At 48.1% G+C, this 14,109-nt stretch overlaps 1 protein-coding gene across 12 annotated transcripts in view; it reads right to left on the bottom strand.

The window, feature by feature from the left end:
* The window catches only part of Rph3al (rabphilin 3A like (without C2 domains)), a 161,804-nt gene that overhangs the window by 95,739 nt on the left and 51,956 nt on the right, over positions 1 to 14,109 (bottom strand). For all 12 annotated transcript variants that reach the window (XR_011373060.1, XR_011373059.1, XR_011373058.1 and 9 more), the window contains exons 2-4: positions 12,268 to 12,377; positions 10,012 to 10,155; positions 7,370 to 7,499 (exon numbers count right to left, since the gene is read on the bottom strand). Coding sequence is in view for 9 of the 12 variants with exons in the window: in XM_070027438.1 (XP_069883539.1) it covers positions 7,370 to 7,499; positions 10,012 to 10,155; positions 12,268 to 12,344 (351 nt within the window). In the remaining 3 variants the exon portion in view is untranslated. The remainder of the gene's footprint in view (positions 1 to 7,369; positions 7,500 to 10,011; positions 10,156 to 12,267; positions 12,378 to 14,109) is intronic.

Raw genomic sequence — 14,109 nt, 5'->3', positions numbered from 1 at the left:
AAAAGCTTAGGGACAGCACCCAGACCCTGAGTTTTACACACACACACACACACACACACACACACACACACACACACACACACACACACACACACACACACACACACACACACACACACACACACACACACACACACACACACACACACACACACACACACACACACACACACACACACACACCCTGATACATGCTTCAATATGCATAAGCTTTGAAGATATTATGTCAAAGGGTCCTGAGAATTACATTTACAACAAGGATTTGGGGATGTCCATCCTGCTGGTCCTTGACCCATTCCAAGTGAGGACCTCATCAGCACCTGAATTCTCTCAACTGTTCATGCCTTCCCATCCAGGAGATCCTCTCAAGGTGTGTCCCAAACCCCAAGGACACATGTAGAGTCCTCAGGGGTCAGGACCTACAGAGAAGAACACTGTGCAGCAGGGCTAGAAGCACCACCTAAGGGTGGAGGGCTGAGCACTAGAAATGAAACTATCCTGGACAGGGCAGGGGCTCAGCCTTCTTCCATTGTCCTCTCCAATGGCAGACAGAGGGGTGGCACTGAAATTCCGTCAGCTCCTCCCTTGGCTTAGCAGACACAAGTCCCCAACTCTGAATCATGAGGCAAGCTGGGGCTTTAGGGGAAGGCTATGATTTGGGGGGAGGGGGAAATGCAGACTCTGCCCAGCCTAGGGTACTGCCAGCTTCCTGCAGGGGTTCTGGGCTGACTCTCAGCAGGACACCTTCTTAGAACAAAGTGGCCCTAAGCCAGTACAAGAGGGAGCAGGTCTGCTCCAGTGCCTTCCTTGTAGCTTTCCTCCATGATGGTCTGAGGCTATGCTACCTCATGGAGCTAGATTTGTCCTAGGGGCTTTGAAGTAAATGCAGGCTGGGCTGATCATATCCGTTCTCTATCAGGCATCAGCACACAAAACCCAGCAAACTTCTCATGACAGCTCCCCTGATCCCACGGTGTGGGGTGCATTTGGCAGAGACCAGGAAAAGATCCAACCACTTTTTTTGGAATGGTAACAATGCTATCCTAGGCTCAGACAGGTCCACAGCCCAGCCTGGCCTTCTTATGGCTGGTAAGCTGGACTCTCAATTAGTCTAAAGCTTGCCTGACTCAGATTCTGAGCAATTAGGCGCGCCAGGCCTCTTTAATTAACCATCCAGCCCCTCTCTCTTCCCACCATGGCCCTGGGATAATGAGGGCAGGCAGCCCGGGCGTGCAGGCCCAATTACAGAGGGATGTGGCTCTGAGGACCGCATCGTCTTCCACCCTCGCGCTCATTAGTGGTAGCTGCTGAATGCTGCTAGGGCTCATGCTGGGGACACATCCAGGTCCCCAGGAGCACCTGAAGAGCTGTCCTTCCCCACTAAGCCTGGCTCTGGACACTTTCCATGCTGGGATGATATCCTCAGCATCCCTCTGCAGTCTGCCAAAGGCCACACACCATTGGGGTCCTAAGACTACAGCCAGCTAGAGGTGAGGAGAAGGGGCCTGGGGGAGTACAGCTTAAGTGGTAGAGCATTTGCGTAGCAAATATAAGGCCCTGAGTTCAAGCCCTATTATCTATCTATCTATCTATCTATCTATCTATCTATCTATCTATCTATCTACTATCTCTATAGTCATGAGGGAGAAAGTAGAGACAGAAGTGAACAGAAGCTCCCCAGAACCAGGCTCCTGGCACCTCATGATCCCTCACATATACCCTGTTAGAGTTCTCTCAGCCTTCCCTATCCCCTAAGATTGCTTCCTTAACTTCTCCACTAACTGTACTTAATTATCCATAATCAACTAACCCTGCTCCACTGAAGAGGAGGGACCTGTGCCTACTTGCAGTGTGACCTAACACTGGGCATCAGTATGGTCTAAGAGGTATTTGTTGGCCTGTGGCTTGCACTTGTAATCCCTAGCTACTTAGGAAACTGAGATCTGAGGATCTCACTTCAAATCAGCCTGGGCATAAAAGTCTGTGAGCCAGCCAGGCACTGGTGGCTCACGCCTGTAATCCTATCATCTCAGGAGGCTGAGATCTGAGGATCTCGGTTCAAAGCCAGCCCAGGTAAGAAAGACTGTGAGATTCCTATCTCTAATAAACTACCAGAAAACAGAGAGTGGCGCTGTAGCTCAGGTGGTAGAATGCTTGCCTTGGGCTGAAGAGCTGACGGATAGCGCCCAGGCCCAGAGTTCAAGCCCCACAACTGAAAAAATAAAAGTCTCTAACATTCTTATATCCAATTAACCACCAGAAAGCTGGAAGTGGGACTATGGCTCAAGTAGTGCCTAGCTTTGAGCAAAAAAACCTTAGGGACAAGGCTCAAACCTTGAGTTCAAGATCCAGGACTGGCACATAGAAAAAGAAGTACTGGTTGGATGGGTGAAAGGGTGCTGTCATCCTTTTTCCTCAACCATTGTGGAGCCACTGTGAGGGCTAAGGATCTGCAGGGGGTTGTGTGTATGTCTAGCTATTTCTCCATGTGATCACTGTCTGGTGTCTGTACCTGTGATCATCTCCTGGGGCTCAGGAATCCACAGAGTACACGTTCTCTGTTCAAATAGTGTGTCCCCCACGTGACTTCTGACAAGCCCAATGTACTTTAGCTTCCCAAATCTCCCAGCTCTGCCCCATGTCTGCTGGTCCCCAGAATCTCACCCCTGGAGCTGCTAGAGCACGTTCCATCCCTCTTCCAAGGCCTCCTGTTCCAAAGCCAAATCTGCTGTCATATCTGTGTCCTCCCTCTTTCAGTGCTCAATTCTCTGTCCTCCAGCTACCAGCCTTGGCTATGGTATCTCCTCCAATCTCCTCCACGGCCCCTAACTAAATCCATGCAAACCTCCACCATGCCCTTTGCTCCCTTAAGACAGGCTCCTCCCAACAACTCTCCTCTTGTTCAGTCCTCCCCCACCCACCTTAACCATCAAGACTGAGAGAAATAACTACTTTGGATGCCTCCTCTCCTCGCTTTCCCTCACCCGAGTCATACACAAGCTAAATTAGTGACTGAGTGTTATGTGTATAAGAGCTAGTGCATGCAACTGAGGTCTTTCCCTACCAGCTCAGGACACCCAATGCTGGATAGTTAAAAAGTGTCCAGAGGCTTTTACCTAAATTTTAGAATTAAGGGATTAACTGTGGCAGCTCCAATTTTAAGTTCAGGAAAACATGAATCTTAGTAAGGCGAAATGGGGTACAATAAACTGAATTGTGCCTTTCAAAATTCTGATGTTGAAGCCCCAATCTCCAATGTGTAGTTGGAGAGAGGGTTCTTAGGGAGTATTAAAATTAAGTGAAGCCATAGGGGTAGGGCCCTAATCTAATAGTATTAGTGTATTTATAATAATAAGAGACACCAGAGCTGCAGTCCAGGAAGTCTTAGGAAAACATTGAGTTTCAGCAATCCCCAAAACCATAGGGAAATAAACAACTGTTGTTTGAGGTGATGTCATCCATAGTGTTTTGTTACAGCAGCAGGAGTTGACTAATCCTGTTGCTGGATCCATGGTGAATAGTCACTATATCAAAGATGACAACAATGACAGGATCCCTTTTTGGAGTGCTTACAACAGATCAGACACAGCAAAGAACTTCCCTGAGCAAGTGAATCTCTTCTCACACCCAGCTGGGGCTGATAGGAGCTTGGTGATCCTGATTTACAGATGAAGTGAGGGAGGCCCAGAGAAGCTAACTGACTTGTTCAAGGTCACTCTGTGGTGGCCAATCTGGATCAGTCTGGTTCTGCAGCTCTAGGTATAAATCTCTCGTGATCCTGCTGTTAGGGGGAGGGAAGCAGCCCTTCCAGGCCCTTGCAGACTCATGGAGATATTTGAACAGGAAGGACAGGGTAAGCTCCTCAGGCCTAAGCAGGAGCCCCTGGCAGCAAACTGCACTGGTGTGGGGACAGTACTTCCTGGCCACCAGGAAGTATAAGGTAGAACAAGTTGCCTCTTACCCTAGCCTCTAACAGTCCAATATTCTCCCTCTTCCCTGAGAACTTCATTCAGCCCCTCTAATTCTTCCCTATCTAATTAGAATACAATGGAGACATTGATGTTGTCTTAGCATAGTGTTTCTGTCCCAGTAATGCATTGTCCCAAACCTATCATCATCTCTCAGTGACTGTCATTACCACAAACTTGTCTCCTGCCTTTCACTTTGTGCTCTCCTGCAGTCCACTAGACATACAGCAGCCAGAGCCACTCTTAAAAACACAGAGCAAGCTGGGGGCCGGTGACCCACACCTATAATCCTAGCTACTCAGGAGGCTGAGATCTAAGGATCACGGTTCAAAGCCAGCCCAAGAAAATCTGTGAGACTCTTACCTCCAATAAACCACTAGGAAACTGGAAGTGGTGCTGTGGCTCAAGTGGTAGAGCACTCACCTTGAGTTGAAGAGTGCAGGAACAGCACCCAAGCCCAGAGTTCAAGCCCCATGACCAACAAAACAACAACAACAAAACACACACACACACACACACACACACACACACACACACACACACACACACACACACACACACACACAGAGCAAACTGGTGGCATGCATGTCATCCTAGCTATTCAGGAGGCTGAGGATGGAGTTTGAAGCCAGCCCAGGCAGAAAAGTCTGTGATGCTCTCTATCTCCAATTAACCAGCAAAATAATTGAAATTGGAGGTATGGCTTGAGTGGTAGAAAGCCAACCTTGGGGTGAAAAAGCCAAGTGAGAGCATAAGGCCTGGAGCTCCAGTCCCAGTACCAACATCGAGCAAACAAATAAACACAGAGCAGATCACATCAAACCCCTAGCACAAACATAGTGCTGGCTTCTTATTAAACTTACAATAAAATCCCAGCTCCTAACCCCTACTTAGAAAGCAATGTGGGATGTGCCAAGGTTACTTCTCTCTCCCTCTGTCCCTAACTCCATTAATTCTTAAAAGAGCCCGGCTGGTTCTGCTGCAGGGCCTCTGTGCATGCTGTTCCCTCTGCTTGTAATACTTATCCTCACAGATCTTCCTGGGACCAGTTCCTGCTTGTGTTCTGGTCTGAGCTCAGAGAAGCTCTTTCCAAGCACCTGACACATGCCAATGCATGTGTTTTAATTCAATCTAGAGCCCTTGGTGCACCTGACATGACCTTGTATTTACTCATTTACTTGTTTATCATTTCTCTTCTCTTACCCTGGATACTTTCCATGACAGGTAGGAATTGGGCTAGCACCTGGAACCAGCTTGCACACAGTGGGCCCTCCCTTTACTATGTGAAGAAAGAATGAATATGAATGAATGTCACATTTTTCTCAAGGACAGATGAAGAGAACCCTGCAAGCCTCCCATGCTGCTGGAGAACCCTACTGTCCCCTACTCCCACCTCTGCCCAGGAGCAAGTCCCCTCTAAAGGTCAAAGGGCTCCTCCACTGCCCCAAGCTGCCTTCCCAGGCTAGCACCTAGTCCTCAGCCAGCTGGCAAAATAAGAACCTCTTCAAATAGAAATGTCCTTCGGACCAGCCCAGTGCTCCAGGGCACCAGGCGGTGGGGGTGGTGAGTCTGGAAGAACATTTTCCCCACACCCCACATCCAGCTGAGGCCCTCCCCTGGGATGGCCACTGTTGCCTAGGAAATGGTTCTCCCGGGAGCCACTGGTGTTAACTCCTTGCCAGCCAGGAACAGCAGCCTGCCTCTGTGTCAGAGGCCATGGATGTTCCCAAGGGAAGAAGATATGGTAGTGCCCTTCCTCACTAAAACCTTGAAATATTTAGAGCTGTTATAGTACTGAGACAAAAGGAAGAAATAGGTAGGAAATTGTTCTCCCAGGGTAGAAGTCACAATTCATTGCCCTACCTGCCTAAGTCCTGGGAGCAAGGCATTCCCAGGTCCCTGCACCCACTCCTTAGATGGTCCATAGTCTACAGAGGAGCTGGCACACCCTGACACTCAAGCCCCCATCACACCTCCACCATGCTTAGACCAACTGATCCACATTTCCAGGACTGATTCACCACACATGACAGAGCTGGGCAGGATGACCATGTCCAGAATCCTGGCTTTCACATTTATTAATTGGGAATCCAGGTTTTGAATAACAAAGGTACCAATTACTTTATTCCAAGTCCATGTTTATTTCTCTGATATTTTCCATCTGTTATAGTCATCTCAACTCTTCCTCGGCTTCTATTACTTCATGAACTCATTTGATTATTACTTTTTAAAAACATGTCCTCACCCAAGGGCATAGCAAGAGAGAACTTTCCTTTTCCCTCTGTCTTGTTCACTGTAACAACTTCAGGCTTACAACAGTCAATGGCACATGGAAGTTACTTGAGGATGCATTCTAGCAAAACTACAGTGAAAACAGAAAAAGGTAACAAGAATAATGTCTTAATCTAAGAAGGTAGAAAAGAGAAATCTCATGAATATTACTGTGCAGCAACTAGTTTAGGCTGGAGCAGGAATAAAAATCTAGGATTTCTGCCAGGGGAAAAAAAATAAAGTAGGCTCTATGTTATAAAGAGTAAAATTGAGATGCTAAATAATCTTGAAGATTGAAAGGTCTATTATTCTCTGAGTAATAAAAAAGAAAGGCAATTAGAAACTCCAGGGAAAAAAACCTAAAAGTTATATTTTAAAAAGTCTTGGACTCAATATGAAACAATTTAATATATGGTACAATGTAATATAAGAAAAGGAGAAAATCTATTTGATTTTTCAGCAAATATCATTCTTCTTTGAATGATCAAAAGAACAGACAACAGAATAGGAACTTCAATTTTACCATACTAGTTGGCCCTGAGGAAAACAGTACTTATCTAATAACAAGTAATAACATTTATTCAGTGTCTGTATGCTGAGCAGGGTTTTGAAAGCTTTGCATTTAATATTATCTAATCCTTACAGCTCTCTTAGGTACATATTATCATTCCCCCTATTTTGCAGCAGGAAGATGAAGCTTGAAATAGATATTTTTCTGAGGTCAAATGGGTGGTATAAAGGCTGGATTCACATCCAAGCTCTGATTCAGAGGTCCATTCTCCAGAGCTGGCCACAGAGTCTAGACTACAGGCCTTCAGGCCCTGTCCTTGACAAGAGAAGCATGAACACACACACACACACACACACACACACACACACACACACACACACACACACACACACACACACACACACACACACACACACACACACACACACACACACACACACACACACACACACACACACACACACACACACACACACACACACACACACACACACACACACACACACACACACACACAGAGAGAGAGTTTCTACTCCTCTTTCTTTCTCCTCTGAGAGCTGGGATGTATGGCTGACCCAGGCTGGGCAGCTAGAATGGCAGAGTCAGAACAGGGCCTTACCTTCCTGCAGTCTTTGCAAAATACTGAGGAGCTCCCCAGGAAGCCCAGCACCTCCCCACACAGCAGACATTGGGAGAGGCCGTTCCCCATCACATTTTGCCTCATGGTCTCCAGCCGCTCCACCAGCCGCCTGCAACGTAGGACGTAGAGTCAGTGCTTCCTGTCACCAATGCAATGACTGCTCAGGCCCAGCTGCAACAGAACTCAATACTACACCAAGTCACAGGCTGTCTCCTTAACTGGTCTGTTCCCTGCCCTATCCTTTCCCCAGCTAACTCCTAATCATTCATTCCTTTGCCAACTATTGATGGAGCATTTACAATGTGACAAGACCAAGGTACTCACGTTCTATCAGGGAAGAAATCCTGAAGAAGAAATCACTTTCAGACAGGGAGAATCCCATGCCATGTATATGGTAGGAGAGTGGGTAGGGACAGGTGAGGAGCCACAGGTATGTCAGAGAGGGCCAGGGAAAACTCTGAACTGAACACATGCACTGAGAGATGAAGGACAGCAAAGACCAATCATGTGACAGAACAGCCAGGAAAGCTTCCTTCCAGGCAGCTGGGACAGCAAGCACTGTGGCTTGGGCTGGGAAACAGTTATCAGCAAGGAGGCCAGGGAGGCTACTCCCACCCCCCTCCCCCACAGCAGCAACAGGAAGATGGGGACAATGAAGGAGGGGGAAGCAAGAGAGGGTCACATGAGTTTACAGGTCACAAAATGGGGTTCTGTTTTTCTAAACTCAATCAGAAGCCACTAGAGGTTTTAAAGAAGGGAAGAGATTTGACCTCAGTGACATTCTCCAAAGCTGTGAAAAGCTGGAATTAGGAAAGCAAGAGGGAAGAAGTCAGTAAGAGGCTAAGGCCACCCTGGAAAGGACAGACCCAGGCTGCATCTCAGAGGCAGCATGGGTGGCTGGGGGGAGGGGGCGCAGGGTGACGAAGGCTTTGGGTCACAGCATCCAGGAAAGTGAGAAGCTGAAGCAGGAAAGAGAAGGGAAAGAACCCAGCTCCTGTCTGAAATGGTTCGGTTCTGGCCATCAGGAGGCTTCCCTGTACCCTGTTAAACCTGATTGACCCCTCTCCTGGGGCTCTACAGGCCTTCATCATACTGTAACCTCCACTCTGTGACAGCCTCTGGCGGAAAAACACTACAGCCTCCTCAGAACTGTTCTAATTTGTGAGTCACTATGTTTGCAGGACACAGAGGACAAGAATCTTGAAAGAATGAAGAACAACGAACAACATGCAGGCATATCATTTCATCTCCTCTGTCAGACTCCTAGTGAGGAAGATGCATTTGAAAGATTTGAAGACTGAGACTCAACAATGTGAAGCCACTTGCTGGGGTTACAAAATTCCCAAGAGGTGGACTCAGGGTCCATCCCAGGCCTGTCTAGCTCATATCCTCAGGCCGTGCAGTATTGCCACTGGAGCTGAGGGACAGCAGACTCAGCAATGACACTGCCTCTACCCATTTGTCCCTTCCATAAGGGACATAGTCCTTCATCTAGGAAACAACAGGGCCTGGGAGCAACCCCAGCTCCTACCCAGCTCCTACAAACTATTTGTTCTTGAGGGAACCTACTCCATACCTCCACACCTCATATAAACACACAAGATGCAATTCCTTCCTCTAAATGATAGATAACCTACAATACTGCTTCTGGATCATTCCATGTCCCTGTACACACATCAAAGCCAGACAACTGGATGGATGAAGGGGCCCATGAATGGTTCCATAGCACAGGGGAGCCTTCCATGAAGTTCCTGGTGGAGTTGGAGCCCCAGGATCAATCACTAGTATTTGAGGTGAGAGTTTGGCAGGGCCCTCAGGGAGTAGATCTGTAGAAAGCTGGGCCTCAGCCAGTTAAATGAAAAAAAAAAAAAAAAAAGAAAGAAAGAAAAAGAAAAGAAAAATCTCAGGAGTGTGAGGTGAGTGAGCCCTGCTTGAGCTGTTATTGAGGTACCTACCAGACATGGTGAACCAACAGCCACCAATCCATCCAAAACTGCGCTTTTACAGTCCCTGATTTACAAACACGATCATCTCACAAACAGAAAAAAGATAAGTAGAAAAAGAACAGGGAGAGCAGAACAGAATGAATTCCTGCTCCATGCCATGTGGTCTGGTCCCAATTGTGTGTTACTACTTGTGCTTTTCTGTTATTTCTCAGATTTTTTTTCTAGGAAATGTTTATTGCTTTTGTAATTCAATGACAACAAAAACAACCCTGCACCACAAAGATCATCGAACTTCTGAGTCCTGGGCAGCTCTGAATATCACAGGCTGGCAGCGCTTAGGACATGCTGGAGGATACCTCCTGCTGGGACCTGGTGGGGCGTTTCGTGTTTCGGAATCCTGCTATGGACAGGGGTGCAGCGACAAGAGGCTCAGTGTGGTTGGCTAGGACTCTGTGACCTGGGGCTCATGTCAGTCACTAACCCTGCTTACACAGAACTTGGAGGGGCTGGCTGGGTACTTGTCTATAGCAAAGAAACTGGGGTCCTCTGACTCATACCCACTGGTGACCCCGTTGTTGGACCCAGTGCACTAGCCTCTTCGCCCCCAGGATCTCTTGCAGTATCCCCCTGCCTTCCTTCCACTGCTGGCTGCTGCCCAGCCGGTCTAGCCCTTACCCGATTCTCTGCTGCTCCATGATGTCAAGCCGCTCAGCCCTCTGGATGACTTGCAGAATGGCCTCCACCTCTGCTGAACTGAGGCACTGGCTCCTCCTCTGTTTCTCTGTCTGGTAGGTATGCACGGACCAGCCTGTGTGCAGCCTGGGAGGGAATACCACCAATGGTTGTGAGGCTTTCCAGTGCAAACCTGGGTCCCTACCCTCAACATATCCATAAATCCCTTCTGAGAATGTGTGGGGACAACCCAGGTGGTATGGGACCAGAGCCCTTAATGAAGAACCATAACAAGAATTCTTAGAAGGCCTGGGAATATGTCCATCACTGAGTTTCAGCTTTACTGTAAGACAATGAGCAACCAGCTGTTCCCCTTCCAGAAAGGGAGTTTCTGGAGGGTCAGAAACTCCCTGCTCCTGCCCCTGCCCCGTCTGGTCCTGGCTGACCTCTCCATCTCCCCTTTATGCTGCTCACTCTTCACTAGAGTCACACTGGCCTCCTGTCAAGGCCTGCATGTATCATGCTCTTTCTACCTCAGGGCCTTTGTACTTGTTTTTGCTTCCTAGAACTTGCTCTGTATTCCCATTTGACCTAAGTATCACATTCAAAGGGAAGTCTCCCTAACCCCAAATTAAGTTAGTCTCCCCTCCCCCACTACTGCCAAGTATCATGGCAGCCACTATAGTAAGTATACATGTAATATCCATAAATCCTTCCATATTTCTGCTTTAAGGCATAGAACCATGCTGGTCTTGTTTGCTGCTATGCAACCAGTGCCTGGCACATGGTAGAACTTTTAATTGTGTAGACTTAGGAGCCTGCTTGTTATTCTAAGAGATTGAAACTTCAAGACTAGCATGGGCTACAAAGTGAGACCCTATATTAAAAAAAAAAGAAAAGGAAGAAAAGGAGGAGAGGGAAAAGAATGGAAGGAATGAAAAGAAAGGAAGTAGAAGAGATAAAGGGAAGAGAAGGAAAGAGAAAAAAGAAACTAGAGGCAGCTGCCAAGACGCAGGAGGCCCTACAATGGAGAGGGGCAGAGAATACCCAGGTCCTGGGGGATCCTGAGGGGTACACTCCTGCTCTGCAACCCTGGACGAGGCACTACTCTTCACAAAAGATTACAGGCAGCACACCCGGGGGAGGATATAAGAACATCCACTCTTCTGGAGGGTGCTCCTCCAGGTCTCCATGGTGAGAGCCAAGGTCAGAGAGAACTAAGGGGATGCTGGAGGGGTCAGTGAGAATCCCTTGGGCCTAGGGCAAGCTGCTGAGTTCTCCCAGTGCCTTGTGCTGGGTAGGGCATGGCATCTGCCTGGCATCACGGGCAAGGAAGATGGGCTGACCTTATCCTGGGTACTATTCCTGGAAGAGTGGGGGAAGCTGGAGGGGGCTGAGCTACCCGGGCAAAGGGGACAAAGCAACTGTGGGGCAAAGCAGCCTGCAAATCACGCATGAAGCCTCTCTTCCCGGGCGTTTCAGATTAATTTTTCCACCCCCTTTGATGTTCAGAGCTGTCCCCCTGCAGGCTCATAATATCTAATTGCAAATTTCTTAAACTTGGTCCCCGTTGGGAAATGCTGGCTCTCATAATTGGCACAGTTTGATAGACATAGGAATTTATCAGACACCAGGGACCCCCCCAGTCCTTGGAGGCCTGGGGAGGTGCTAAAAGGAAGAGAGGCATCTGAGTGCTACCCTCCCTCCTATGGGCACAGGAAGTAGTAGGGGAGGCATCAGATCTAACAGGAGCTGAGGGTCACCAGGCTGAGGGTTAACAGGAAGATTGGGATCCCAATAGGGACCACAGAAACTTGTTGGGAGCAAGAGAAAGACCTGGAAAATTTCAGCGAGGGGAAGTTCTTCATTCCTGACATAGGCTATTGCTCTGAGCCCTGAAGGTAGTGTCCACACATCAAAGGCTCCCTGCCTTAAGGGGCTTTGGAACTTTAGACTCAATGACAGAACAAGGGGCAGGTGAAGTAGTCCAGCCCTTGCAGCTTGCTGGGACAAACTGAAGGCATAAGAGTCACCTAGGCTCAGGAGTGGGTCCCAGTGAGGTGATTTACAGTTAAGGGACAAGGCCAAGGAAGTTAGTCTCACTTCCCTCATCTGAGAAATGGAGATAAATTCTACTCAGTGCATAAATGAACTAAGTGCCCAGCTCAAAGCCCAGAGGACAGCCAGCTCTACCCCCTAGGAAGGATAGGGGTAAAGCAGGAAGGAGGGAGGGATGCGAGGGAGTGAGGAGGCACTCACTTGGCTCGCAGGGCTAGTTGCCGGTCATTGGGACAAACCCACTGGTCACTGCCACTGCCGAAGATGGTGTCAGCCATGGCTTGGAGCAGCAGCCGGGGCACCAGTCACATCTGAGAAGAAGAAAAGAAAGGACAAAGTGTCACTGGCTGTGGTGCTAATGGCAGACAAGTTCTCACTGAATGCAGGCACCAGACATTTGGCACTTCCAACCCTGTATGTCCCTGACTGACACCTGGATTCCAGCAAAACATGGCTCCTGTCCAAGCTTTTGCTTCTGTGAGAAGCAACTAGGTGGGTGATGTGGCTGTGGCTCCAGTGACCGTGACTGGCTGGATATAGAAGGTGAGAATCAGCACAGAGAGAAGATTGCTTTTCATGGGAAGTGTCAACTAAGCTGGCAAGCCCTGGTGGGCACTGGACCCCTGCCCTTTTCTAGTGCCATCCATACTTTGCTCCCTAAGAGCTCCAAACCAAAGACCCAACTGCTCTCTGGAGCAGGGACAAGGACAGGGAGGCTAGTGGTAGACACGGCCTTATCACCTAGTTAATAAAAAGACAGCCAGATGTTCCTATATGTTCCTATGGCTCTTTGGTGATGTGTGCTTTTCAGAGTACATGGGGGATGTGGGGACTGACTCCCATAGACACGTAAGACAGCTGCAGAGAGAAGGGGCATCTTAGTAGCTTTGCCAGACAACATGTATTGTTCTTGGATATTGCATCACAACTCAATACATGGTAGTTTCTAAAAGACTAGTTCTCATGTGGCCTCTGAAACTTTATCCATGAACTTTCCATTTCTGTACATTGTGAGAGAAGGAGGCCAAGAGGCTTAGAATGATGGTAAAAAAAAATCACACATATACAGAGAGAGAGAGAGAGAGAGAGAGAGAGAGAGAGAGAGAGAGAGAGAGAGAGAGAGAGAGAGAGTGCAGTACTTGAACTCAGGGCCTTGAATTCTTGCTCTGCTTTCTTGCCCACAGCTGGCTCTCTACTACTTGAGCTATGTCTCTAGTCCAGCTTTCTAGTGGTTAGTTTGGAGGCACAGTCTCTGTCTTTTCTGCCTATGATCCACCAGATCTCAACCTCTGGAGTGGCTGGGATCTAGGCCTCAGCCACTGGGCCTGGAAGAAAAACAGTTTGACCTCAAGGAGTCTTGAAGTGTCACAATCTCCCCATCAACCTCTGTACTTACACTATTCTTCAAGACCAACATCCGTGATGACCAGCAGGGGGCAGTGTGCAGATGGCAGCTAACTGGCCCACAGTGGTGACCATACCCATGGCATCTAGCACCATAGTCTCTGGGTGTTCAGTACAGATTGGCACCTGTTCTCCCCAGCTGGGCCTGACATTCTACTGTAGGTCACTTCAAGAGAAAGAGGCCTGAACCATCCAAGATTCCAAAGAGCCAGATATGGGACCCTGCAGGCAGGCCTAGCCCTGGTCACAGTCACCAAGGGTCTCCATAGGTGTCACATTGGACCTTCTCACAAATGAGACTAATATATTCCCTAGGAAAACAGGTGGGCTCAACAGTGACATATTCATTAAATAATTTTAAACCTGTGCTCCATTTCTAGCCTTCAGTGCTCTGTGCTCTTTTGTTTTGTTTCTGTTTCTGTTTTCATCTTAATTTCTGTTATCTTGTGAATAGCACAGTCACACTGCTGTGGGGGTGTAAAATGTGTTACTCTGTTCAAAGTAAACATTTAAAACAATTCAGTAGCCCTGTTTCCTTTCCCTTCTCCCTCCCCCTCCCCCCTTTTTTAAAAAAAATTCTGAAAACTTCAAGAAATGGAAGGAAGGGGGTTGCTCTGGATGGCACAGGCTGTGTCCCAA

This window comes from Dipodomys merriami, unplaced genomic scaffold (assembly GCF_024711535.1).
Source record: "Dipodomys merriami isolate MVZ:Mamm:240054 unplaced genomic scaffold, mDipMer1.0.p SCAF_19, whole genome shotgun sequence".
Taxonomy (NCBI): Eukaryota; Metazoa; Chordata; class Mammalia; order Rodentia; family Heteromyidae; genus Dipodomys; species Dipodomys merriami.
Note: the sequence above shows the minus strand (reverse complement) of the source record. Positions and strands in the feature narration are given on the sequence as shown.